The sequence below is a fragment of the Panthera pardus genome, unplaced genomic scaffold (genome assembly GCF_024362965.1).
Source record: "Panthera pardus isolate Hobbes unplaced genomic scaffold, ASM2436296v1 HiC_scaffold_11, whole genome shotgun sequence".
Lineage (NCBI taxonomy): Eukaryota > Metazoa > Chordata > Mammalia > Carnivora > Felidae > Panthera > Panthera pardus.
This window is the reverse complement of record NW_026526666.1, coordinates 79,316,473-79,343,344: the sequence shown is the minus strand read 5'-3', so window position 1 is coordinate 79,343,344 and position 26,872 is coordinate 79,316,473. Positions and strand designations below refer to the sequence as shown.

Below are 26,872 nucleotides of genomic sequence, written 5' to 3'. Positions count from 1 at the left end.
GTTAACTTGACAGGTGAGAAATTAGAACCCCAAACTGACCTTAATAGAATGGAATGATGGGCTAGAAACAATAATTAAATCTAGTAGGGATCAATATGATATCCTGTATGTGAATTCCAAAAGTCATCCACATACAATATAATACTGATTACCTATTAAAATGGTCTTTATAAAACTTTTAACATCATGGGAAAATGCTTATGTATATCCTAAGTGGGGAAAAAAGATGAAAAATTATACATAAAAAAATTGCACAGATATCAACTATATGAAAATATATGCATAAAAATGGCTACAAAGCAATAACTACCATCAACACTTTCATTAAATATTCTGGATGGTGAACACAGATGACTTTTTATTTATATCTTTTTGTATTCTTTTAAATAAAATAAATGGTTTACTTTCATGATCAGAACAGCAAAACATTAAAAAAAATAAACAGGGAACCCATTTACCCAAGACTAGAATGAGGAAAACCTGAAATGACAGTAATTCAGAGGAAAAAAAAGACCCAGGAATTTTAGCTGTCTACTAGATCCTCAGGATCTACCGTGACTCAGCTCTTATAATCCCTGGTTACTTTACAAGCAGTATGCATCCAGAACAAGGGATGTGGTTGTAGCACTACATACAGCAGTAGTCACACCACACCTGAGGATAAAGAGAACACCCAGTACATGAGGAGTCTAGAAGCAATGTCATGTGAGAAATAGCAGTAGGAACTAGAGATATTTAGTATAGAAATCACTAAGGAGAACGTAACCATCTCTGAATACTCAAGTGATATCACATGAATGGGTTTTATTTAATCTGTGTTAATGCCTAAAAGCAATACAACCAAGCAAACATAGGTAAAACAGTGGCAAGCTACAATTTAACTGTTAGAACTTTCTCTAGCAATGGAAGGAATGGACAGAACACCTACATTTGCCTTTTCAACTTCTCAGACTGTTTTAGCTCTTCATCATCATCTTCATGGTCTTCCAGTGCCAGATGTTCATTATCAGAGTTACTGCGTTCATCCTGAAAAATCATAGAGTATCACACACAAAGTTAAACAGAATAAAACGTGTCCTCAACTAAAACAGGATTTATAAATTTCTGCCCAAATGTCTCATTCTAGGAAACTGCTTCTGCTAACATGACAAACAGAATTCTCAAGAACTCAGACTAGAAAAAAAAACATACAGCAGCAATACATGGAGTTCAGTTATGATTACTTTGTACCCTTCAAACTCACCTCATCGCTATCAAACTCATTATCATTTGGGACAAGCCGAAAGTCTCCAAATTCTTCCTCTTCCCCTTCTTCTTCTTCTTCCCTAAAATGCAAATCAAGAAATTAATAAATAAGATGTTGGAACCAAACAATAAGAAGTCAGCCAACTTAGGAACTGAAAATATTTTATTAGCACCAACAATCTCTTTAAGAAATAGGAAATAAGATACTTTGCCAAATTTAATTGTAATAAAACATACAACATAATCCCATTGTTGTCCAACCAACATCCAAAACTCCTTTCATCTTTCAAAACTGAAACTCTATGCCCTTTAATCAACAATTCTCCACTCTTCCCTCCCCTCACCAATTGGCATCCAACCCTTCTACTTTCTGCCTCTATGAATTTGACAACTCTAAGTACCTCATGTAAGTGGAATCCTACAATATTTGTATTTTGGGGACTGGCTTATTTCAATTACCATAATATCCTCAGGATTCAACCATGTTGTCCCATGTATCAGAATTTCCTTCCTTTTTAAGGTTGAATAATATTCCTGTGTGTGTCCACCACATTTTGTTTATCCATTTGGGATATCTCCATTTTTTTACTATGATGAATAATGCTACTGTGAACATGGGTGTACAAACACTTGAGACCCGATTTTCACTTCTTTTGTGAATATACTTGGAATTGCTGGATCATATTCTATTTTTAGTTGAGGAAATGCCGTTCTGATTTCCATAACAGCTTCAACATTTTATATTCCTACCAGCAGTGGGTAAGGGCTCCAATATCTCCATATCCTCACAAATACTTCTTATTTTCTGGTTGGTGTTTTTTTTTTAATAGTAGCCATCTAACGCATGTGAGGTAGTATCTTATTGTTTTGATTTGCATTTCCCTAAATATCAGCGTTGAACACTTTCATGTGCTTATTCTTGTCTTTTTTTTTTTTTTTTTTAAGAGAAATGTTTTGTTTAATGGTAAGGCTTAGCACACTTTTAGCACCAGGCAGGGCCTGAAGTCAAAGCAGCAGGGACAGGTAGGTGACCCCCATGGACCCTCACATGGCGAAGAGGATGAGGAAAGCGACTATCAGACAGAAGAACCCCATGCCCTCAGACACACCAAAGCCCAGAATGGCATAGAAGAGCTGCTGCTTCAGAGATGGGTTCCTGGCATAGCCAATGATCAAACTGCCAAATGCCGTTCTGGTGCCAGCCCCTGAGCCAGCCACACTAACTGTGGCAGCCCCAGCGCCAATAAACTTGGCTACTGTGTCAATGTCCCAGGAAACAACACTGGTCTGGAACTCCCACTGGGCAACCTGGAGTGGGGAGCTGCTGTAGGATGACTGTATAGATGGGATCACTGGCCTGCTCAAGGAGAAGGCAGACATAGGCCTGATTAGACCCGTTACAACAGCAGATCAGAGCTGGAAGAATAGGCAGCACCCGGTGGTCTACACTGTCTGCCTCCCAGCTTTACCTTTAGGTTTCTATGCTTGCCTTTTTTAACCCTGTTCTCCACCAACTAAATGAAAGCACTGTAATTTCCTTACTTTGTAAACAAGACTCAAACACACTGCAAGACTCTCGGACAGGATATGAAGCTCCTAAGATGACTCATTACTGTGGACCCCAGGATTTTACCAGACGACTGGGCCTTCTGAAGTTCCCTCCAATCACTGAGACTCACCTGTCTGTGGGGAAAGAGCCTGAGCAAAGAGCAAGGGCTTCTTCCATGGGATCACCCAAACTGTTCTCCTTTTCTTGCTTATTTAACTCTGATGGAGCCAGAGTAGAGGCATCTATATCACAACAATGAAAAAGATTTGTCACCAAGAAATAACAGCTTTATCCTCTTTCCCCAGCCATCTAAAGACATGCCAGCTCAATACAGTTATAAGGTAAGCTTGCCAAAAAGAGCTCACCATCCATTCATTCAACAAATCCTTATTTAGTACTTACTATGTGCCAGGCACCAGGGATACAGTAGTGAACAAAACAAAACTCCCAGCTCCCACATAGCTAACATTCTAGCATTGGGGAAAAAGGAGCATACAGGTGGAAACAAGTAAGCATTTGTATGAAATTTACTACACACCAACACTGTTCAAAGCTTTGCATACATATTAGCCATAAATGAGAAATCACATGGCAAAAGCTAGAGCAGTCTTTTTTTAATTTAATGTTTATTTATTTATTTTGAGAGAGAGAGAGAGAGAGAGAGTGCACACATGCAAGCAGGGGAAGGGCAGAGAAAGAGGGAGAGACAGAGAATCCCAAGCAGGCTGCAACCTGTCAGCACAAAGCCAGACCTCACGAACCGTGAGATCATGACTTGAGCCAAAATCAAGAGTTGGACACTCAACCAAATGAACCACCCAGGTGTACCAAAAGCTAAAGCAGTCTTAAGTTGACATTTTACCACCTTAAGAAAGTAAGGGCTCTAAATATCAGGAAGCTAAGAATTCAACCCGCACGTAAGAATCCATCATAGCCCTGTTTTCTGTGAACTCTTCACCCAAGAGTAACAGGCTTCTTTTCAAGGACACTGACTTAAGATATTTGGCTATGGAGAGCCTGATACTCTCTGTTGGATATCTACCCTGAGAAGTGAATTTTCCTGAACAAAGATTCAGAAGTTCCTCCAGGTTCTCTTTCTTGTCGCTCTTCCTGGACAGAGTTTTTTCAGCTTGAGATGTGAACTTTCCAGTGCACAGATCCAATAGTTCGTCCATGTTAGCATCCATGGCATTCTCATCCATACTGGCCAATGGCAATCGAGGCTTCAGAGATTGGTACTGATTCCTGTGGTTTCTAACATTTAAGAACCTACAAGCACAATGAAGAATATAAGAAATTCCCTAGGGAAAAAACAAAGTAGTGTGTGAAAAATTTTGATGTTTCTAAAACTGAACTTAGAAGCTGAATCCCAAACCAGAAGACAGAGGATTCAAACTGAAGCCTTAGGATAACCTAAAATGGGAGGGAGTTTAATTAAAGAATAAATGATATTCGAAAGGTAAGGGTAAAGGATAATTTTTGGCTTCAGACAGTGCCAGAATAGAACTTGGTGTTATGTCCATGTAACGTGCCATGGGTGTCTCCATTCTCAATTCCACACAACAAGCCTACACGCAGCAGAATGGATACAGGAAGATTTGATGCCCTTACAGGAGCTGTGCATTTCAAGTAAAGCAGAGATCGAAGGATCAGAATGGTAGCTAGGACTATTTACATTTTATTTTCTGGAGAGATTTTCTTCAGACTTGCAGAATGTAATACTAATGGTCTGTACACCTTCTCTTTCTCAGAAGAGAAAGCACAGATGGAGTGACAGAAGCTTACTTTATTTTTAAACAAAATTAAGCAGTACCCAGCACCATCCCACCCACAGAAACATAAAACTACCTACCCATCTGCATCCAACAGTTGGCTCTGAGTGTCATCTTCTAAACAGAACTGGAAGTCTCCTGCTCCCAGGAAAAGTGTCTTAGGCTCTGGGGAGGCGTTATACAGATCCTGGGAATCCTCTATGGGAAGTGAAGGCTCAGACAGCTTTCCTGAACTCTGGCACCAAAACAAAACCAAACAAAAACAAAACATTTTATAATTGTCATTCACTGTCATGACAACAACAGAAGTTGCTATTTGCAGTATTTCATCTACTCTAAGGCAATTGCAGTTGAGGAGGACAATGCATAGCCAAGGGAAGCATAAAGAAAAATACCTTCAAGAATGTAAGAACATTGGATGAGGATTGTTTTTAATACACAAAGGGGGTGGATTCTTTAAATTGAACATACATAATGTAGTGGGAGTTGGTTGGCTTGGACACACTTTATTTAGCAGTGTGGGAAGCAAAAGGGGGAGGAGATTAGAAAACCATCACCATCTTACCTTAGAAGCTGAGCTGACCAAACTGGTTCGAAATAGCCCAGGGGAAGGAGATCTGAATCCTCCTGCTGTGGGGAGAAAACTGGTCCCACGGCCTGTTTGTCTGTTGCAAGGCTGATAGGACGGAATTGTGGAGCCAATCAGCTCAAAGCTGCTATTGTGGCTGCTCTCCTTTGTTAGCAATGAGCATGAATCATCTTCATCTAAAGAAAGAGAAATCATTTTTAAGTACATGATTCCAGAAATAAGGTGGATTTGTTTAGGAAGAAGAATTGAGAATGTAAAGCTATCAGGTAACATCCATAGGCAAATCTCTCAAGTTCTATGTTCTAAAACATGAAGTTAAAGGTAAATTATAGTACTGAGATAGCATTATACAATCAAGATTTACCACTCTGAGCTAAGTGACCCCTGAAAGTTCCCATCTTTGTCTCACCCTGCCTAATGCCTATAATCACTCTTTCCATTATCCAATCATGTATACATCTTCTGTTCATCTACATATGATTGAAATGTTTCATGGTTCACTCATTCAACACACACTACTAAGGACCTAGTATGTGTCCATGGTCAATAACAAAGAAACTGAATGTAAGTTTTCCAAAACAGAATCAAGAAAATTGTTCTAATTCATAAGTTCCTTTCATCGCCACAAGTAAGAGTGAAGTCCACTAGAGCTCAAAAAAATGGAATCTTAATGGAATTGTCCTTAAGTATCAAAGCTAGAGGAGATAAGAAAAGTCAAGTTCGGCACAAGAGTCACTACTTACCCAGTTTGCTAGGCCTTTTGCCTGAGATTTCATCTGTTTCTGATTTTTCTTCACTAGGAAAGTAACTACAAAATAAGAAGGTAAATTGTTTATCTGCTTCTGCTTCTAACAAGAGGGGCAAACCCAAGGGAATCTTATCTTTCCCTAAAGAGAATTACTTACCCCATCTTGGAAGAGTTGTCCTTAAATAGAAGTAAGGTAGAATCAGATGACAGAGGTTTGGGGACAGAGAGAAGGCCAACTGACTTGCCAATTTCACTACTGCCATCACTGTTTTCTTTATCCATTTCTTTCTCATCTTTGGTTTCTATTTCTTCACTACTGAGAAGGAATTCTGCAACCTTCATCAATCATGCCACCCAAAACCAAAGTAAAAAAATTTAAAAGCAAATATGTTGTTAGCATCATGCATGGCTGCTTGGTTATAGGTCACATCGTAAATCTGAAAAGGTAAACCCAAAGGAGACTTGGTCTGACCATCATCATTAACATAACTTTCCCTGACACTTCTAGAGCTCTTTTGTACTTTTTTACATTTTACCCTCCCCAAAGTGCTACAAGACTGAAAAAAGACCAAATTATCATTTTACTGAGGCAATGAGAGGTTAAATAACTAGCCTGAGAATGCAGGACAACTAGTGGCCTTAAACCAAACCTAGAGTATGACATGCTACGTGGTTCAGCCATTGCTTTCCTCTTCTTTATCCAGGGGTAAATATGAACCAACTCTTTCAAATGACTGCAGAGTTCAAACAAGGGGGGGTCTTCCTTTTTTCTACCAAAAACTTCATCATCATCTACCCTAGGCAGAAGACAATAGTATAGAACGGCAAGAGCCCTTTTATAAATTTCCTCCTCAACCGAGAAAGAAATTAACTCAGGAAGGTCTCAGCCTGCCTGAGAATTTATTCCAGACCTCAACCTGACCAAGGTTGAGACTGCTTTTCATTCTGAATAGAGAAAACTTAAATAAACATCAAAGATAAAGACATCTATTAATACAAAGCCATTTCCATTTTAGCCTTCTATTTCAGTGAGTAGACCAAAAGGTAGAAGCTAAGGCTAGGCCTCTGGGAACTGCAGGTATCTAGAGGTGCTAACAGAACTGAATGCAAAGACTTCGGTACCTGTGAGTTACTTACACCATCTCTGCCCCTAAAATCTCTTATACAATTGGATGTGCTTACCTTACTTTACCTTACTCTTATTCAAATCTGATTTTCTCTTTCCCTTATCCATCCTAAACAAATAACAAAATGAAATAATTGTCAGAAACCTCCTGATTGCCTTCTTCTTCCTCCTCTTCTTCCTCTAGATCTCCTTCTTCCTCCTCTTCTCCATCTTCCTCAGACTCATCTGTCATTTCTTCCTCCTCTTCCTCTTCTTCAAATCCATCTTCATTATCTAACTTAAATAATGCTTGGCGCTTTTGGCGCTCCTCAAGCCTACGGAGTTTCATTGCTTCCTGCAGCTTAGCTTTCAGCACCTGAAGCTTTTCACCTGAACAGAAACAGGAAAAAATGCTTTAGACATAACGACCAACTACCTCCTGCAGTAATGGAAGTGTGCACTTCAGACAACCCCAGGAGTGTTCCAGTTACATCCCAAAAGGAAAATCCGAGACCTTATTACTCGAGGGTGTTACCTTAACAAATAAGGATTATTATGAACTAAAGGGAACTTTTCATAGTTATGTTCTACACTCTGAGATAATATACTACACAGAGATTATAAAAGTTATTAAAGAGGACAAAAATGGGGTGCAAGAGTAGGACTCTGAAAGTCTCTGGCCCAGAAGCCATGAAGGACAACCTTGATAAATATACCTATATTAAAGAAAAAAAGAAGGGGCACCTGGGTGGCTCAGTCGGTTAAGCATCTGGCTTTGACTTTGTCTCAGGTCATGATCTCACGGTTCATGAGTTCAAGCCCTGCATCAGGCTGTCTGCTGTAAGCACAGAGCCTGCTTCTGATCTCTGTCTCCCTCTTTCTCTGCCCCTCCCTGCTTTCACACTCTCTCTCTCAAAAATAAATAAACATTAAAAAAATTTTTTTAAAGAAAAAAAGAAACAACTCAAAAGTAAAATGGGCAAAGAATATGACCTGGTAGTTCACAGAAAAATTGAACATACATGGTTAGTGAACAAATTAAAAGTAACACTTAACCTCATTTCTTTTTTCCTTTCTTAAAGGTTTCATTTTTAGGTACTCTCTACACCCAACGTGCAGCTTAAACTCACAACCTCAAGATCAAGAGTCACGTGCTCCACTGACTGAGCCAGCCAGATGCTCCTAGTCTCATTTCTAATTAAAGAGATATAAATCGGGGTGCCTGGGTGGCTCAGTCGGTTAGGCATCTGACTCCAGCTCAGGTTATGATCTCACGGTCTGTGGGTTTGAGCCCCTCGTCGGGCTCTGCTGACAGCTCGGAGCCTGGAGCCTGCTTCAGATTCTGTGTCTCCCTCTCTCTGACCCTCCCCTGTTCATGCTCTGTCTCTCTCTGTCTCAAAAATAAACATCAAAAAAAAAAAAAAAAAAAAGAGAGATATAAATCAAAGTAAGAGGTAACATTTTTGACATATTAACTGGAGGAAACAAGAACTCATATATTGTGATTCAGAGTATAAATTGGTGCAACTATTTTGAAGAACAGGATGATATATATCAAAATTTGACTCAATGATTCCACTATAAGGAATTCTGCATCCAAATAAACCAACATATATCTGATACTACGGTGCAACATTGTATGAAATAACAACAACTGGAATATACAAGCTGTCTATTAACAGGAGTATGGTTAAACGAATCATGTTACAGTCTCACAAAGGAATATTATGCAGCTGTTAAAAAACTCAAAAGCAATATAATGTGTATCCGAACTCTGAAGTTAGGAGGTCTGGATTAGGCTACTGGTTCTACTACTTATGAGCTGTGCAAACCTGAGTAAGTTGTCTAAATTCTTTGTATATCAGTTTTCTCCTATATAAAATAAGAATACTAATGTTATTCACAGTAAAGCACCTAGAGCAATGCCTAGCAGAAAGTAAGTATCCAATGTCTGTCTGTCTGTCTCTCTCTCTCTCATGCCCACACCCACAATGGTGTACACATATGAATTTTCTTCCAAGGACACACAAGAAATTAACAGTTGCCTTTAGGAAGACTAATTTTTCATTTCATACTTTTTCCTCAGTGTCTCCATTTTCTATGTGATATATTATTTATACTTTTATTTTAATGTTTAGTTTTGAGAGAGAGAGGGACAGCATGAGGGGGAGAGGGGCAGAGAGAGAGGGAGACAGAAGATCTGAAGTGCACTCTGCCCTGACAGCAGAGAGCCCGATGTGGGGCTCATACACAAGAACCATGAGATGATGACCTGAGTCAAACTCAGATGCTTAACCGACTGAGCCACCCAGGCGCCCCTGTCACTTGTACTTTCAAAGTACAACAGACATCTGGGAACAACAGACATTGTTAAAACAAAAAGGCAGATTACAAAGCAGAATGTACAATGATTGCATTAGTTTGTTTAAAAAAAATGTTTTTAAGGTTTATTTTTGAGAGAGAGAGAGAGACAGAGCACAAGTCAGGGAGGGCAGAGACAGAGAGAGAGACAGACAGACAGACAGACAGAATCTGAAGTGGGCTCCAGGCTCTGAGCTGTTAGCACAAGCCCAATGTGGGGTTTAAACTCACAAAGCACAAGATCATGACCTGAGCCGAAGTCAGAAGCTTAACCGACTGAGCCACCCAGGTGCCCGTTTGTTTTTAAAAACATATATATACACCTATGCAAAGAGATTAAAAGGATACACAATATAATTATAGAAGGTGTCTCTGATAGAGGATCACAGAAGTTTTTTTTTTATTCTATATATTTTCTACAACAGACATTTACTGTTTTTTAATAAGACAAAAACTATTGGAAATAGTCATCTTATCACCTCCCACATCTAAGCAATGCTACATGTGAGTCATGCCAGAGGTACTGCTATCCAGTCTTCAAACTGCCCAAGGAAAAAGATTCTAGAACTTTTCACTATAGGGTCTTCGGTAGCCATAAAGACCTGCCAGTGTACAAAGCATAAAGCACGCAAACGAAAACATGCACTCAAATACCTGGTTTTGTGTGGCTTGCTCCATCCAGCTTCTCAGCTGCCAAAGTCACAGGTACCACATCTGCCTTTAGCTCTTCCTTTCCATCAGTGCCCACGCCTTTCACTATGATGTTCACATTCATCTTCTGACCAGCCCTGGGTTTCACTGCTGGATTAGCATGCTTCCAGAAACGCTGTTTCAAGGCTTCCAGTTCTAGATCCAAACACCAAACAGTATGTCAGTGTGCCATGCTTGAACTCTTTCCTTTAAGATTCCAGTTAAGAATAGAACTACTCTACGACCCAGCAATTGTACTACTAGTTATTTATCCAAAGGATACAAAACTGCTGATTCGAAGGGGCACATGCACCCCAATGTTCATAGCAGTGTTATCAACAATAGCCAAATTATGGAAAATGCCCAAATGTCCATCGACTGATGAATGGATAAAGATATGGTGTGTATATGGGTGTATTTTCATGTATACACAATGTACACACACACACAATGTATACATACATATACACACACAGTGGAATATTACTTGGCAATCAAAAAGAATGAAATCTTGCTATTTGCAACAACATGGATGGAACTAGAATGTATTATGCTAAGCAATAGAAGTCAGGCAGAGAAAGACAAATATCATGATTTCACTCATATGTGGAATTGAAGAAACACAACAGATGAACATAGGGGAAGGGAAGGAAAAATAAGATAAAAACAGGGAGGCAAACCATAAGAGACTCTTAAATACAGAGAGCAAACTGAAGGTTGCTAGAGAGGAGGTAAAGGGGGGGGGGGGATGGGCTAAATAGGTGATGGGCATTAAGGAGGGCACTTATTGGGATAAGCACTGGGTGTCATATGTAAGTGATGAATCACTGGGTTCCACTCCTGAAACCACTACTACACCGTATGTTAACTAACTTGAATTTAAATAAATAAATTTAAAATTAAAAAAAAAAAAAAAGATTCCAGTTAATAATCAGTTTTTAAGATCAACAAAGTTGGAGGGGGAAGAAAAATGCCCCAAAACACCAAAAACTCCTTTGCTACTAACACCTATATCCAATTCACGTAGCTTAACCCAAACTAATGAAATGTTGCAATTATTCTACCTCGATATACTTCAAAAATCATTTTAGGGTAGACATTTACAACTGAAGTTTCTAAATGTGTGCAATTCTTAAAAAAAAAAAAAAAAAAAAAAGTATTATGCTGGTGGAACAAACACCATAATTACCAATCATTCAATGGCTTAATTTTTCATAGGTTTCAGCCTCTTTTTAAAAATTTTCCTATTTTGAACATTTCACTATTTAATAGTAATCTTACTAAATATGAGCAAGGTCAATTTAAAAAGGGGGAAAAAAAATGGCAATCAATCCAGTCAGTGATGTAACTCATGTTGGTGAAACTGTTATACTAGTATAACCAGAAAGGAAATTCCACTTACAGGTGGCCTCTGAACCACACACCCAACTTGCATACAAAGGGGAATATACATATACCAGGAGCGGTAAGTTCAGTGGTCAAACGGCAACAGGAGCTCTATCCCCTCTTCTCCAATGCTATATAGTTCAAAATTTCCTTCTCCTTTCTCCCTCAGCTAGCTGCTACTGGGCACCATCACGCCTCTGTTTGCATCACACCACAGTGAGCTCTGTTTTAAGAGAGAGACAGTAATAAAGAGAAAAGATTCCTTCGGGGTTGAGGGATGCCTTCTCTTCCATAAAATGTCCAGGACACTCCAAGTTTGGTTCTTTTTCTTAAAAAATGCCCTCAAATCATATTGTAGTAGTTTTGTGGTTAGCAAAACTAGTTGTGGTTTTTCCTGCCCTAGAAGGGGATAGGACTGGAAGGAAGCCTTTCCATTCTGAGTCCCTAACGTTTTTTTTTTTTTATTTTTTTTAATGTGTATTTTATTTTTGAGATAGAGAGACAGAGCATGAGCAGGGGAGGGGCAGAGAGAGAGGGAGACACAGAATCTGAAGCAGGCTCCAGGCTCTGAGCTGTCAGCACAGAGCCAGACGCGGGGCTCAAACTCAAGAACCACGAGATCATGACCTGAGCCGAAGTTGGATGCTTAACTGACTGAGCCACCCAGGCACCCCTCTCTAACTTTATTGGTAGCAAAAAATCCAACACCAAAGGACAGTATGTTTATATCACAAACAAAAGTGCAAGGAGAGAAGATGTAGGTCTGTATCCTCTTTTATAGCAGTTCAGTAAGGCTGGAAGCAATGGGTAGTGGCAGTGGAAAGGGAACAGAAATAGGCAAGTCATTATTGGCACCAAAAGAATAAAAGAAATGGATGTGGAAGAAGATTTACTTGGGACCTAAAATGATAGTGAGGCAGAGGGGTTGCCTTCATTCTTATGGAGAAAGCCAGGCCCTAAAAGCTCTTCATCCCCAATGCACCACAGCACCTACTTTTGCCTTTTACTATATTGCTACTTCTTGCCTTTTACTATATTGCTCAACCATCTCCCTCCTCATCCTAGGATCTCTGTTCAGGCTCCTCTCCGTCCAACAGTCTTTGGCTAGCTCCTTTCATGTCCTCTCTAAGTGAAAAGTCTCTGCTCCAGCTCAGTGTCCATCAGCAGCCTGAATCTAAAACTGTTCTCATTCCCATTGTTCTTTGTCCAGAAAGTAGAGGAATTGAGGACAGAGACTTTCCCTACACTATTGCAGGAAACAGAAGTAATATATTTCTGGTACCCCGGAGTTTGGATCTATATGCATTTTTCTCATGGAAACCTTACTCCATGTGATATTAAGGAAATTAAGGTCTTTCTACTGCTTTTACTCTTAACCCCTTCCAATGTGTCCACCATACTAGCTGCTAGATTGTCCCAAAAATGAATATCTGATTGGGTCATTTCTTTTGCTAAAAATTTTTCAGTGGTCCTCTACTAACAAAAGGCAAAAGTCCAAGCTCTTAGCATGGCCTAAAAGCCTTGCATGATCTGGCCTCACTAGTTACCCATTCCCAAAATCCTTGCAATCTTCACCCTACCTCATCAGGATACCTTGTGTTTTCTCTTGCCTCTGTTGGGTCTTTTGTGGGTCTGTTCCCTCCACCAAGCAAGCCATTTCTCTACCTTGGTATCTCCTATTCAGCTTTCAAGAGTCAGCTCAGGTATCAGGTCCTTTCAGAAGCCTCCCTGACTCCCCACGAGGTACTCCAAGTGAGGTACCCTTTCTCTAGGCTCAGGGTATACACAGTCGTGTAATGGCCTGTTTGCCTGTCTTTCACTCCTATTAGACTCTAATTTCCTTGACAGCAGGGACTATGTCTTGTATACACAGCATCTAACACCATGCTAAATGAAAGTTTATTACACAAATAAATAAAAGTTGATCCTAACTTCATACATATTATGGAACTGACTGGTCTGGAAACCCAACTTTCATGTCAAATACTATTTCTGAAGGAAAACATATTCTGAGTTAAAAACAAATGCCTACTATGTGCCAGGCACTGTGCTAGTTCCCTATATAAGCCAAGTGTAATATTGGAACAATTACCCGGCCTCTCCAAGCCTCCATCTCTTCATTGCAAAGTAATACCTGCAGCCATGAGAATTAAGAACAATAATAAAGAATCTATCAGTGTCTAATACAGTAGGTACTCAAAAAAAGGTTTCTTCTCTTTCCTGTCTCAGTTCAGGACTATTTAAAGAACATTGAGTTTCAGACAAAAAAAAATCTTGGGGGGCACCTGGGTGGTTCAGTCGGTTGAGCATCTGACTTCAGCTCAGGTCATGATCTTACGGTTCACGAGTTTGAGCCCCGCCATCAGGCTCACTGCTGTCAGCCTGTCAGCACAAGCCCACTTCAGATCTTCTGTCCCCCTCTCTGTGCTCCTCCTCTGCTTGCAGTCTCCCAAAAAATAAATATTAAAAAAAAAAAAAAATCTCAGGGCACCTGGGTGGGTCAGTCAGTTAAGTGACCGCCTCTTGATTTCAGCTCAGGTCATGATTTCATGGTTTATGAGATCGAGCTCTGTTGCTGGGCTCTGCGCTGACAGCATGGAGCCTGCTTGGGATTCTCTCTCTGAGCCCATTTCAGATCCTCTGTCCCCCTCTCTTTGCCCCCGCTGTGTGCTTTCTCTCTCTCTCTTTCTCTCTCAAAATAAATAAATAAATAAACTTAAAAATCTCCTATTTCTCTGCTAATGGATCTATGCTAGTTCTGTTAACAACCCTTCCAACCCATCTCCTATTCTGGTCAAATGGATTTATAACATCCTTCCAATAATACCATGCAGAACTCTTTCTGTCCCTTCCAAGAATGTCCTTCTCTCCACTTCCACAAAGCCCACCCATTCAATCAACAAAGACTCACTGAGCGTATTTTACACACCAGATACTGTGGATAACAGAGCACCCACCAACCATAAGCTCTTATAGTTTTAATACAAATAATTTCACTAATAACATAAGTAGGAGCAAGCATTTGAATGCTTCTTTATGTTATCCATTTCTATGCATGATTTCAACAGATGGTCACTATAGCCCTATGAACCAGATATCCTTTAAAGAAAAAATTTTTAAAAAGGTGGCTCAGAGAGGTCAAATAGCATATTCAAAGTTAAACAGTAAATAGCACAACCCAGATTCAAACCTTGCTCTTGCTACAGAGCCTAAGCTCTTAATTATCATGCCAAACTGCCTCAATGCAGAGGAGAGAATATCCAATTCTATCTACTAGTCAGGAAGTCTACCTAATATGGTAATACTTGAGCTCTGTCTTGAAGGATCATTCATTCATTCATCACTCATCCAGTATAAATGCCTACAATGTGTCATCCTCTGCGGAAGCGCCGGTGATAGAGTAGGGAACAAGCCAGAAGATCCCTATTCAAAGTATAAAGGGAAAGGCAGTGAACAAGTAATTACATCCACCTACACTTTAAGCCTTCTTTTAACCACCTATTGGGAGAAACTTATCCTTCCTCTAAACTGCCATAGCACTTTATTCTAAATGTTTCTTTCAGCAGAGACTATTTTTCCCTTTTCTTCATTTAATTTTTCCAATTATCAGTGATACATGCTCATTATAGAAGTCACTTTCCACTTTCTCTCTTGTATTACTGTTATTTGCATACTTATTATCTCCCCTACAAGAGTGTAAGTACCTTAAATGTACGATAAATATAACATTTCTCTTGGTATGCCCTACAGCACCTTGCATGTCGTGGATAGTTTAGTATTTCTTAAATGACGTGGGGAAAAAAGAAATTCAGTTTTGCAGACAATTTACTGAACCAAAATGTTTTCCTTTAACAGTAAAAACATGAATAATGCTTTTTTGAATGTCATACAATAACGCGACAGCAATGTACTTCTTTTGTATGTTAACCTATCAATAGGCTTCTATTTTAAACAAGGTTGAGGACATCCTGATGCCCTGCCAAATTTATCTAAATAGAATTGTACCCACATCTGGGTATCTATAGAGTAAGCTCATGTGTGCAGTTATTGGTTTCTCCTATGTCCCGTATCCCCAAATAGTAGCAAATAACAAAAAGCTGCCAGAACAAATCACTCTGGAGGCTCCCCACAACTCAAAGGATTACCTCTGTTGGTTTCAGGTTCTTCAAGTATCACAAAGGAGTCTTCATCAGCACCCAACCGAGGTTTAATGGAAACATCTACTCCCAGTTGCTTAAGTCTATCCAGAGTGAACCTCCTTGCTTTTTCAGGTGGCACAACTACTGATTTAGTTTGCTGCCTGGGCTCTTCCACCTTCTCATCTGCTTCTTCTGTTCTTTTCAGGCCTTCTTCTCCCTCCAGGGCACGGGGTTCAGGTGCCATAAGCCCTCCAGCCTGACACACCTCATTGTCCTCATTCCTGAGGAAGCTGGATTCCTGATATGCCACTGAGCTGTCCTCAGGTGGAGGTCTGCCATCACCCTGCTTCTGTTTCTCCTGAATTTCTAGCTCTTCACTTCCCATCATATCCTTACTACAAGATTCCCCTGATCCAGTAGTGATCTGGGGTTCCTTTGAAACTGCAGGGAGTGCGTTAATTTCCAGTTCATGTCCCACACACACTGTCTGCTCAGAATCTTTGTTATGGTGGCCATTATTCATCTCACTTGTATTTACAGTGTCTACGGTTTCTTTGTGATGGTTTGATTGATACTTAGATGACCTAGAGAGGGGAAAATAAGCTCAAGTTGAAAATTATCCTAAGTGTGAAACTCTCATCTCAGCACATAATGAATCCATTATAACAGTTTTAAGAGACTGAGGAATCTGAACTTTCTTACATCAGATGTTTGCTACAAAACTGAAAATTTACAAAAATTATAATCTCAAGGAAAGAGAATTCTTACTTCAGTAGCGCCATGGCATTTCCCTGGCAAGTGGGCCGAGGTTTACGTTTGAAGAAATCATGAATGGTTTTATTCTCTGGCATATGATATGGAAGATTAAGTGCAGATTCTACAAAATGGAACAAAACAAGCAAATACACATACTGTATATTCTGAAATGTCACTTCATGTTCAGTCAACTAAACAGCACAGTGAAAGCCATCACCAGAAATAGAAAACAATCCTGGCTTTAATAAAGACAGGATCTAACTACAAAAGAACTCCCTGGAGACCAGTGGCTTTTAAACCTAGTTGTGAAATTAAACTGATCCAGGAAGTTTTTAAAAAATACAGATCCTTGGGGCACCTGGGTAGCTCTGTTGGTTGGGTGACCGACTTGGACTCAGGTCATGACCTCGTGGTTTGTGGGTTTAAGCCCCCTGTCAGGCTCTCTGCTATCAGTGCTGAGCCCGCTTCTGATCATCTGTCTCTCCCTCTCTTTGCCCCTCCCCTGATCATGCTGTCTCTCTCTCTCAAAAATAAACAAACATTTAAAAAATAAAAAATACAGATTCTTAGACCCCACTTCAGGCCTACTGAATCAAAATTTCTGTGGAACCTAACACCTTACACATTTGAAAAGCTCCCAAATCCTGATACAGCTGATCCACAGAAAAACATTAAAAAAACCCTCCCTCCTTAGCACTAATACAGTTCTGGAAATTTTCTCACTTTATACTTATGTTCCAGAGGCTTTAGAACAATGGCCATTCACCAAGATCAATTTTAAACTTGGTATTATAATTTATATTAAGAATATTAAAAAAACCAAAATTCCCCAATATCCAAGTGGAGCTTACAAAGAAATATTGTGATTTGCCACAAAGTTACTGTACTGGTTTATATTACCTCGAATAAGGCGCTGAGTTTCACTGTGCAGTTTTTTTAACGCTTCCTTACTTAATTTGGCTGCCTTCCGTTCCTTAAAGAAAACAAAGAGACTATGTTAATGCTATTATCCAGAAAGACATTCATCCTTCAAGAGTTTGCCCTCTCCACGAAAAGAGGAGAGGGAAAAGTAAGCACTAATGAATTCAGTACAATATAAACTACTAAATATTTATCCAAAGGATATAACAAAAATGCTGATTCAAAGGGGCACGCATACCCCAATGTTTATAGCAGTGCTATCAACAATAGCCAAATTATGAAAAGAGCCCAAATGTCCACTGACTGATGAATGGATAAAGATGTGGTGTGTATATATATGTGTGTGTGTATTTACATGTATACACAATGTACACACACAATGGAATATTACTTGGCAATCAAAAAGAATGAAATCTTGCCATTTGAAACAACATGGATGGAACTAGACTGTATTATGCTAAGCAAAATAAGTCAGGCAGAAAAAGACAAATATATGATTTCACTCATATGTGGAATTTAAGAAACACAACAGATGAACATAGGGGAAGGGAAGGAAAAATAAGATAAAAACAGAGAGGGAGCAAACCATAAGACTCTTAAATACAGAGAACTGAAGGTTGCTAGAGAAGAGGTGGGTGGGGGATGGGCTAAATAGGTGATGAGTATTAAGGAGGGTACTTGTTGGGATGAGAACTGGGTGTTATAATATGAATGATGAATCACAGGGTTCTACTCCTAAAACCAATACTACACTATATGTCAACTAACTTGAATATTTTTTATTTTTTTTCATTTATTTTTTTTTTTAACGTTTATTTATTTTTGAGACAGAGAGAGACAGAGCATGAGCGGGGGAGGGGCAGAGAGAGAGGGAGACACAGAATCTGAAACAGGCTCCAGGCTCTGAGCGGTCAGCACAGAGCCCAACGCGGGGCTCGAACTCACGGACTGTGAGATCATGACCTGAGCTGAAGTCGGACGCTTAACCGACCAAGCCACCCAGGCGCCCCTAACTTGAATTTAAACAAGTAAATTAAAAAATAAACACAGGGAGAGCATTTATTTGCATATCACATTGAATTCAATACAATCCATATCTGTGTCCCTACTGTACACAAAGCAATACCATGAGTACCAGGAAAATATGATAGACTTGATAAAACATTTATCCCTCAGAAATCCACAATCTCCTGGGGAAAGAAACCAACATGACAACATACAGAGCTCTATCCCACCTTCCGTATGGTGCCTTTCGATAACTCAGTTTCTTCTTCAAATGAATAGACCCCACTCTCCAAAGACAGCTCTTTTTTCTAAAAGAGAAGATTACAAGTTGAAAAATACGGACAAAAATTAAACCGAAATAAGAGACGTTGCTTACTCAAAAGACTGCTTTTGGGGGCGCCTGGGTGGCTCAGTCGGTTAAGCGGCTGACTTCGGCTCAGGTCATGATCTCGCGGTCCGTGAGTTCGGGCCCCGTGTCGGGCTCTGTGCTGACAGCTCAGAGCCTGGAGCCTGTTTCAGATTCTGTGTCTCCCTCTCTCTCTGACCCTCCCCCGTTCATGCTCTGTCTCTCTCTGTCTCCAAAATAAATAAACGTTAAAAAAAAAATTAAAAAAAAAAAAAAAAAGACTGCTTTTGTACCCCAACATCACATCATGCTATGTTAATAAAAAGTCAGTAATTATCAAATAGAAAGTTTTAAACATACAGCATCCTATAATGCCTAGAAAAAAATTTGCTATCTCAAGTCAAGGTTGGGCCCTAATTTCTCATACTTCTTTATTTCATGTTTCCCTAAGGAGGGACAATGACTCCCAGGGAGCTAAAGGTAATCTTAGCAAGAACAACTGTGCTTCCAAACACTCAGGACAATGAGGTTTTGACTGCTGTTCTTTGATACCCCTCCAGAAACACTTTAGGTTCATTTCTTAGAGGCCACAGGATTATAAAATGTATACCTCTGTCCCATTACTTACCTGCTTCTTACACAATATAAAGTATCTTACTTTTTCCCCCTAACATTCCGATGAGGGCAATTAAAATACTAGTTTCCATACAAGTTAGCATGTCTATCACTTGCATCGCCTGATTCTAAAATTAACAGCCAAAAAACTGAAATCAATTGCCACATGTTTTTCTGGAGTTAAAAATGACAACTTTGGCTCAGGGCATGATCTCATGGTTCATGAGTTCGAGCCCCACCATCAGGCTCTGTGCTGACAGCTCAAAGTCAGGAGCCTGCTTCAGATTCTGTGTCTCCTCTCTCTGCCCCTCCCCCACTTGTGCTCTGTCTCTCTCTCTCTCTCAAAAATAAATAAACATTAAAAAAAAAAAGTTTAAGGGTGCCTGGGTGGCTCAGTCGGTTGAGTGTCTAGCTCTTGATTTCGGCACAGATTCCAGGGTTGTTGGATCGAGGCTTGTGTTGGGCTCAGCACCTGGTTATGATTCTCTCTCCCTCTCTGTCTCTCTCCTTCTGCCCCTCTCTCCTCTCCCTTGCTCACGTGCTCTCTCTTAAAAAAAAAAAATGGTTCCAGGGGCGCCTGGGTGGCTCAGTCGGGTAAGCATCCGACTTCGGCTCAGGTCATGATCTCACAGTCAGTGAGTTCAAGCCCCGCATGGGGCTCTCTGCTGACAGCTCGGAGCCTGGAGCCTGCTTCAGATTCTGTGTCTCCCTCTCTCTGACCCTCCCCCATTCATGCTCTGTCTCTCTCTGTCTCAAAAATAAATAAACATTAAAAAAAAAAATGGTTCCAATAGTAAATCAGAAAATAAAGGGGCTTCTGGGTGACTCAGTCAGCTGGGTGTCCAACTTCAACTCAGGTCAATGAACTTGCGGTCCGTGAATTCAAGCCCTGAGTCGGGCCCTTGTGTGGACAGCTAGAGCCTGGAGCCTGCTTCAGATTCTGTCTCCCTCTTTCTCTGCCCCTCCCCTACTTGTGCTCTGTCTGTATCTCAAAAATAAAGATTAAAAAACATTTAAAAAAAGAAAGAAAGAAAATAAAGCAAAGGTTAGGAGCAGTGGGTTAGCTCTTTTGCAATCATCTTTTACTTGCCTTGTGCTTTTTTACTTTGTTTTTCACAGCTGCCCTTATCGATTCTAATGACTCTTCGTCTTCTAATGCAGAGTTATTTTCTTCCTCCAATCCAGTTTCAAAAAGGTCTTTATCCACAAGAAGACAGCCACTATCATTAAATGGCTGTTTCACATCATCTTCCTGGACAATGCATAAAGACAAAGCAAAATCCAATCACCCAAACTCCAATATTTCACATCATAAGGTAATTTGGACCAGGCCATAAAAAGCCCATAATGTATCAGTAGACAAATATTTGGCATTTTAGAACATTCTCCCTGGTTCCTACCCACAGCCATCTTTTGAAGTCCATGCTGTGATTTTATGCCACTGTCCAAAACCAACTTAGTAAAAAGTAAATATTTTTTTTAAAAAACTCAAATACTTATCAAACAGCTAGTTTATAAAAAGATGTTTTTTTCTAGTTAGCAAACAAGACTTCTGACTTATGGATGCCTAAAAAAATTCTCCTCTGAAAGTTCATTTTCATCAGATAACAAGCAGCACTCCATGTGCTTGCAGAGAAAATCAGAAATCCATTTACGGAGAATGAGACCAACAAGTTTTAAATTACATACCTCATTACTCGCAATACAAACCAATCAACTTGAAGCTATATTCTAAGTGCAGAAACCTCAAGAACTAAAAGCAATTTTTTCTAAGATGTTAATCTGCCTTAGAAAGAACAAATTTAGGGGCACCTGGATGACTCAGTCAGTTAAGCATCGGACTTTGGCTCAGGTCACGATTTCATTGTCTGTGAGTTTGAGCCGTGCGTCAGGCTCTGTGCTGACAGCTCAGAGCCTGGAGCCTGCTTCAGATTCTGTATCTCCCTGTCTGCCTCTTCCTGGTTCGCACTCTGTCTCTCTCTCTCTCTCAAAATAAAATAAAAAACAGAAAAAGAACAAATCCATTCTTTTAAATATACCTCATTTTTTGTTTCCTTCTTTTTTAGCCGCCTGATTTTTTCCATCTTTTTTTCCTCTTTCTCAAGTCTTCTCTTTGATTTTACTTTTGCTTTTCCTTCCATTCTTTCTTTATCATGTTTGGGTTTTTTGGAAATCTTTCTGTCAACTGTAAAGTCCACAGAGTTTTCAGATTGGAGACTCAGCTCGAAGCAAGGCGTCACCTGGGTTTCAAGATTTTCCTGATACAAAGACTCCTCAATGTCACTTCCAGCACTGTCTGCCAGAGTTTTGTAAATCCTTCTGACTTTTCCATTTTTTCTGGCATATAAGTTCTCTTTATTTTCCTCCTCAATGCTGTCGTAAGTTTTCTCTGGAAAAGCATTTGTGTCCTCTCTTTCAGAATCACTGTCTTGTAGCAGCTTCCTGCTTTTCAATTTCTTACTCACAAATATCTCTTCATCTGAATCTGGAGAAAACATAATTTTTTTCAGAGATCTACTATTATTTTGTCCTCATCCTGGTCCCACTACTCCTAAAAAACATCCAATTACCCAACTGCTGTGTCACCTTGTGAAATTATGTAACTACCAGTAAGAACTGATTGTAGCAAAGCAAATCTAAAAATAGGTTTTAAGAACCATTTTCCCTGGAAATGTCTCTTACTGAGAAATGTAATTATATATATTTACAAAGTGTAAAGTTGTTCTAATTCTTTTGGTAGGTGTTAAAAATCATTTATTAAAGGATGAATGCCTTCAACCATGCAATGTGGTAGCTTCTAGACATTTTACACATTTAATAATAGAAATGGTTAATTTCAAAAGAGTATATGCACTATAATTTTGCTTTTATAATAAATAAGACAAACAATAAGGCTAGGCATTAATAATTTAAAGAATCAAGAGAATAATGAAATTAATCCAATCCACTTATAACCCAGGCCCCCACATTCTATTTCTAAAAATAAAATTACTATTACAAACCTCCATCACTCAAGGGCACAATTGTTCCACAGCTGCCTTGTCCACTGTCTGAAGGACTATCGGGTTCTTCCTGTGAGATAAGTTTTGGATCATCGATTTCTAGATGAACCTAGAAAATGAGAACACACTTTGCATTAACCAGGTGGTGACAGAAAGCTCTGAGTACATAATGATACACAAATCATCATAGGATCAGCAGGCTGAAATGAAGGAATAACATTAAGAATTACTGGACAAAGAAAAACACAAAAATTCACTGTTCACCTTTGAAGGATACTTTAGAAGCAATGATTCATTTTGAGTAATGGTACATAAAAAGAATCAAGCATTTATTACACATTTTCTGTTTGAACTGCTTCTCAGTGTATCCAAATGACATGTTAAATAACATCACAGAATTGCAATCCTGATGTGAAAAAAAAATCTATAGGACAAACCGTGTGTTACTTTTGGAATGAACTTCAAGAGAAAAGGAGAAAGAGAGGAAGGGGGACCTATATAGAGTTAAGATACATACACACATACACACACATATCAACAACTGCAGTATGCACATTTTGTTTTTGTTTTTAATTTTAAGTAATCTCTACATCCAACGTGGGGCTGGAACTCACAACCCAGAGGTCAAGAGTCCCATACTCTACTAAGCCAGCCAGGCACCCCATGCAATATGCAGACTTTGGATCCTGATTCAAATAAACAGAGCACCTGGGTGGCTCAGTTGGTTAAGCATCCGATTCTTGATTTCAACTCAGGCAGTGATCCCAGGGTTATGGGATTGAGCCCTGTGTTGGGCTCCACGCTGTGTGGAGCCTACTTGAGATTCTCTCTCTTTCTCTCTTTCCCTCTGCCCCTTTCCCCAGCTCATGACTTCTTTCTCTCTCTTTCTAAAACAAAATAAATAAACAAAGTATACATCTGAGTCAATGAAATCTGAACACTATCTATTTAGTATTAAGTAATAATTCTAAGATTTTTAGGTGTGGTAATATTTGTGTTACCTGTTTTGGAAAGCCCTTATCTTTTAGAGATGCATAAAGAAATATTTTTGGATGCAGTGATATCTGGAATTTGCTTCCAAATAATCCAGTGAGGGTGAAAGTGGATGAGCTATAAATGAAACATGATTGGCATGATTTGATAACTATTTAAGTTAGGTGATAGGTTCATTATACAGCCTTTCTACATTTGTATATGTTTGAAAATTTCCAAATAAAACCATTAAAATGTTTTTTAATGTTTATTTTATTTATTTATTTTTTTAAATTTACATCCAAGTTAGTTAGCATATAGTGCAGTAATGATTTCAGGAGTAGAATCCAGTGATTCATCCCCTACATATAACACCCAGTGCTCATCCCAACAAGTGTCTTCCTTAATGCTCCTTGCCCAGTCCATCCCCCAACCCATAACTCCTCCAACAAGCCTCAGTTTGATCTCTACGTTTGTCTCTTATGTTTTGTCCCCGTCCCTGTTTTTATATTATTTTTGCTTCCCTTCCCTTATGTTCATCTGGTTTGTATCTTAAATTCCACATATTACCAAAGTCATATATTTGTCTTTCTCTAATGTTTTTATTTATTTTTAAGAGAGAGAGGCAGAGTGCTAGTGGGGGAGGGGCAGAGAGAGAGGGAGACACAGAATCCAAAGCAGGCTCCAGGCTGTGAGCTGTCAGCACAGAGCCGGACGCGGGACTCGAACCCACGGACCGCGAGATCATGACCTGAGCCGAAGTCGGACGCTTAACCGACTGAGCCACCCAGGTGCCCTCAGTTTTCGACTCTTGTAAATAACGATCGCCTGAACGTCTTTGTGCACAAACCTTTGCCATACTTTATGTTACTTCCCAAGACTGAGCCTCAAAGATTGTTCGTTCTAGAGGTACGAACGTGGTTATGGCTTTTGAAAATTTTTTGCAAATTGCTTTCAAAAGGGTTGCCTCTTGATATCCCACTTGCCACCTATAAGACATGTTTTCAGTGGATTCTCACCAGTTTTCTTATGTTTATTTATTCTGAGAGAGAGAGAGAGAGAGCAGGGGAGGGGCAGAGAGAGAGGGAGACACAGAATCCAAAGCAGGCTCCAGGCTGTGAGCTGTCAGCACAGAGCCTGATGTGGGGCTCAGACCCACAAACAGTGAGATCATGACCTGAGCCTACGTCAGATGCTCAACTAAGCCACCCAGGCGCCCCTCAAATAAAACCATTTTAAAGGTCACAAGTAGAGGTGCCTAGGTGGCTCAGTGGGTTAAGCTTCTGACTTTGGCTCAGGTCATGATTTCACAGTTCCTGGGTTCCAGACCTGCACAGAGCTCTGTGCTAATAGTGTGGAGCCTGCTTTGGAGTCTGTATCTCTGCCTCTCTCTGCCCCTGCCCCCCACCCCGGCTCTCAAAAATAAATACAACATTAAAAAAAAAAAAATCACAAGTAAAAAGTGTAAGTAGGATGGGTGTGTTAGGTGACATGACCAGTCAAGTGACCAGGCTGACCCTAGAGGCCAGGTCTCCTACATCCCTGGTGTTCTTAGGGCTCTGACTTGACTTAATAGGGGGGCAGATATTAACATCTGTAATGTAGTCGAGCATTACTCACCCTAATGGCTTCTCTAACAACTATTAAATTGTTTTAAATGTTTGGTATAATTACTAAAATAATAACCAAAGATAACAGGTATTAAGGAATCACTGAGGATCATCACATATGTGCTGATGATTCTCCCAACACCTGAAGCAGTAAGATTCTTTGTGGATGTGGAAACTGAGTTTAGATAACCACATAATACATGCTTTAATCACTTTCTTCTATGCAATTTATAGCAGTATCTGCCACAGTCAGGGCCAGGAACAGGGCAAGAACAGAGTCAAGTCTCAAAAACCCCTGGAATTGAGATAATAGTACAACATTAAAAACAAACAAACAAACAAAAAATCAAACTGGCAAATCATGGCTCATGAGGTCAGCCTACTACTTTTGTAAATAAAGTTTTATTGGAACCAGGGCCAGGATTATAGGCACCTGAAGTGGAGTAGTGCAAGCGCAGGGTCAGATCTTGTCTTTATTTAAAAGTTTTATATTTTGTTCCAAACCATATAATGGAATTTTTGCTTTAATTTTTATTTTTAAAAATTGCATTAAGGGGCGCCTGGGTGGCTCAGTCGGTTGAGCGTCCGACTTCGGCTCAGGTCGCCATCTCACGGTCCGTGAGTTCGAGCCCGCGTCGGGCTCTGGGCTGACGGCTCAGAGCCTGGAGCCTGCTTCCGATTCTGTGTCTCCCTCTCTCTCTGACCCTCGCCCGTTCATGTTCTGTCTCTGTCTCAAAAATAAATAAACGTTAAAAAAAATTAAAAAAATAAAAATAAAAATAAAAATTGCATTAAAACATTATCTTAATTACTGAGTTTGGGGAGCCCTCTTAAATTTTGCTCCCAACGCTACTGTCCCACACTAGTCCCGGCCCCAGAAAAGAACAGGGTTCTGGAAACAGATGCTTCTATCCCCAATCCTGCCAGCAATCAAGCCACAAGCCGAGAGGGTCCGACACTCCTATTTCTTTCGGGGTCGCGTTGGATGACCTCACAGGCCCTTTGTAGATCCAATTCCGATCTCCCAAAGACTGCCGCCGTCCATTTCCGGAGAACCCCGCCCCGCATCCCAGCGGCCCGGGTCTGCCCAGGCCTTCCTCTTTTGGGGAGCTGGACAAGGAAGAACTCCGGCGGCAGGAAACGCGCCAAAGGGGAGGTGGGCGGGCGTGGCCGGCTGAGGAACTGCTGGGCGGCCAGCTGCGCGCGCGGAAGGGACGAGAAGCGACGCCGCCTAGCTCACCGAGGCGCGGGAAGTCCACCGCGGGACCGGACCGCAAGAGTCGCGAGCCCCAGGGGCCATCCCGCCAGGCCCGGCCGCGCGCCGCGCCGCCACGGTGCCGCCGGGAGCTGTAGTCCTCCCAGCTTCCGCGACCCGCTCCGCCCGACTCGACCCCTACCCCAACCCGCCCCTCGGAGCCAGGCCTCCGCAGCCGCGGATGGCGGCAAGTGCACGAACCCACCTCAGAAAGTACTTCGCCCGTCATGACTCCGGCTTCCTAGCGCTTCGCTTGTGACGGAGCGGGTCTCCTGGTCCCTTAGCCGGAGCGCAGCCGCTCCCGCGGTCTCCAGCCCGGCAACACCGTTCGAGGTTTCGCGCCCAGCCAGAGTGGAGGCCCCGCCCTACCGATTTGCACCAATCCGGAGGAGGGTTTCTACATGAGGCCACGCCCCCATGCCGTCCTCCCAATCACGAAGCACCTTTGACGAGCCCGGAGACTGTAATCTGGGTAGGGTTGGCGGGTCTCTGTTCCTCTCGTCTATTGAACCTAAGTGAGGCTGAGATTCTCCTGGCTGCCAGGCGGTCGGGGCCCTCTGGCTTCGCAAGGCGGTACCAGGAGAGTGGTGGCCTTTGACCTTTGACCCTTGCCACAGCGCAGTGTGAGGAGTAAGCCTTCTGGGCTGGATGGAGGTGAGCTGGGAAAAGATCCCAGGGCAACCGAAGGCACCTGTGGGGATTTTCTCCAGGACCTCCATCCCTGGAGCAGCTAGATCCTACTTCCTCCTTGTACATAGCATTCATGCCACTGAACAAACAGACAAGTTTTGTGGGCTGCTCGGATA

General features: G+C 40.8%; 2 protein-coding genes across 2 annotated transcripts in view; both read right to left on the bottom strand.

Moving 5' to 3' along the window:
• Positions 1–26,437, bottom strand: part of CLSPN (claspin) — a 32,441-nt gene extending 6,004 nt beyond the window's left edge. Inside the window, exons 1-18 of the mRNA XM_019430123.2 lie at positions 26,272–26,437; positions 22,230–22,338; positions 21,267–21,712; positions 20,318–20,479; positions 18,497–18,574; positions 17,241–17,313; positions 16,353–16,461; positions 15,591–16,168; positions 10,024–10,215; positions 7,175–7,398; positions 6,061–6,239; positions 5,899–5,963; positions 5,132–5,331; positions 4,647–4,801; positions 3,837–4,063; positions 2,924–3,036; positions 1,244–1,321; positions 929–1,026 (exon numbers count right to left, since the gene is read on the bottom strand). Of these exons, the coding sequence (XP_019285668.2) occupies positions 929–1,026; positions 1,244–1,321; positions 2,924–3,036; positions 3,837–4,063; positions 4,647–4,801; positions 5,132–5,331; positions 5,899–5,963; positions 6,061–6,239; positions 7,175–7,398; positions 10,024–10,215; positions 15,591–16,168; positions 16,353–16,461; positions 17,241–17,313; positions 18,497–18,574; positions 20,318–20,479; positions 21,267–21,712; positions 22,230–22,338; positions 26,272–26,295 (3,110 nt within the window). The 5' untranslated portion in view covers positions 26,296–26,437. The remainder of the gene's footprint in view (positions 1–928; positions 1,027–1,243; positions 1,322–2,923; positions 3,037–3,836; positions 4,064–4,646; positions 4,802–5,131; positions 5,332–5,898; positions 5,964–6,060; positions 6,240–7,174; positions 7,399–10,023; positions 10,216–15,590; positions 16,169–16,352; positions 16,462–17,240; positions 17,314–18,496; positions 18,575–20,317; positions 20,480–21,266; positions 21,713–22,229; positions 22,339–26,271) is intronic.
• Positions 2,185–2,899, bottom strand: LOC109255443 (ATP synthase F(0) complex subunit C1, mitochondrial-like). Its single transcript, XM_053897642.1, has one exon. It carries the CDS (start codon positions 2,623–2,625, stop codon positions 2,290–2,292), a length of 336 nt encoding a protein of 111 aa, XP_053753617.1. The 5' UTR covers positions 2,626–2,899; the 3' UTR covers positions 2,185–2,289.
• Positions 26,438–26,872: the final 435 nt, after the last annotated feature.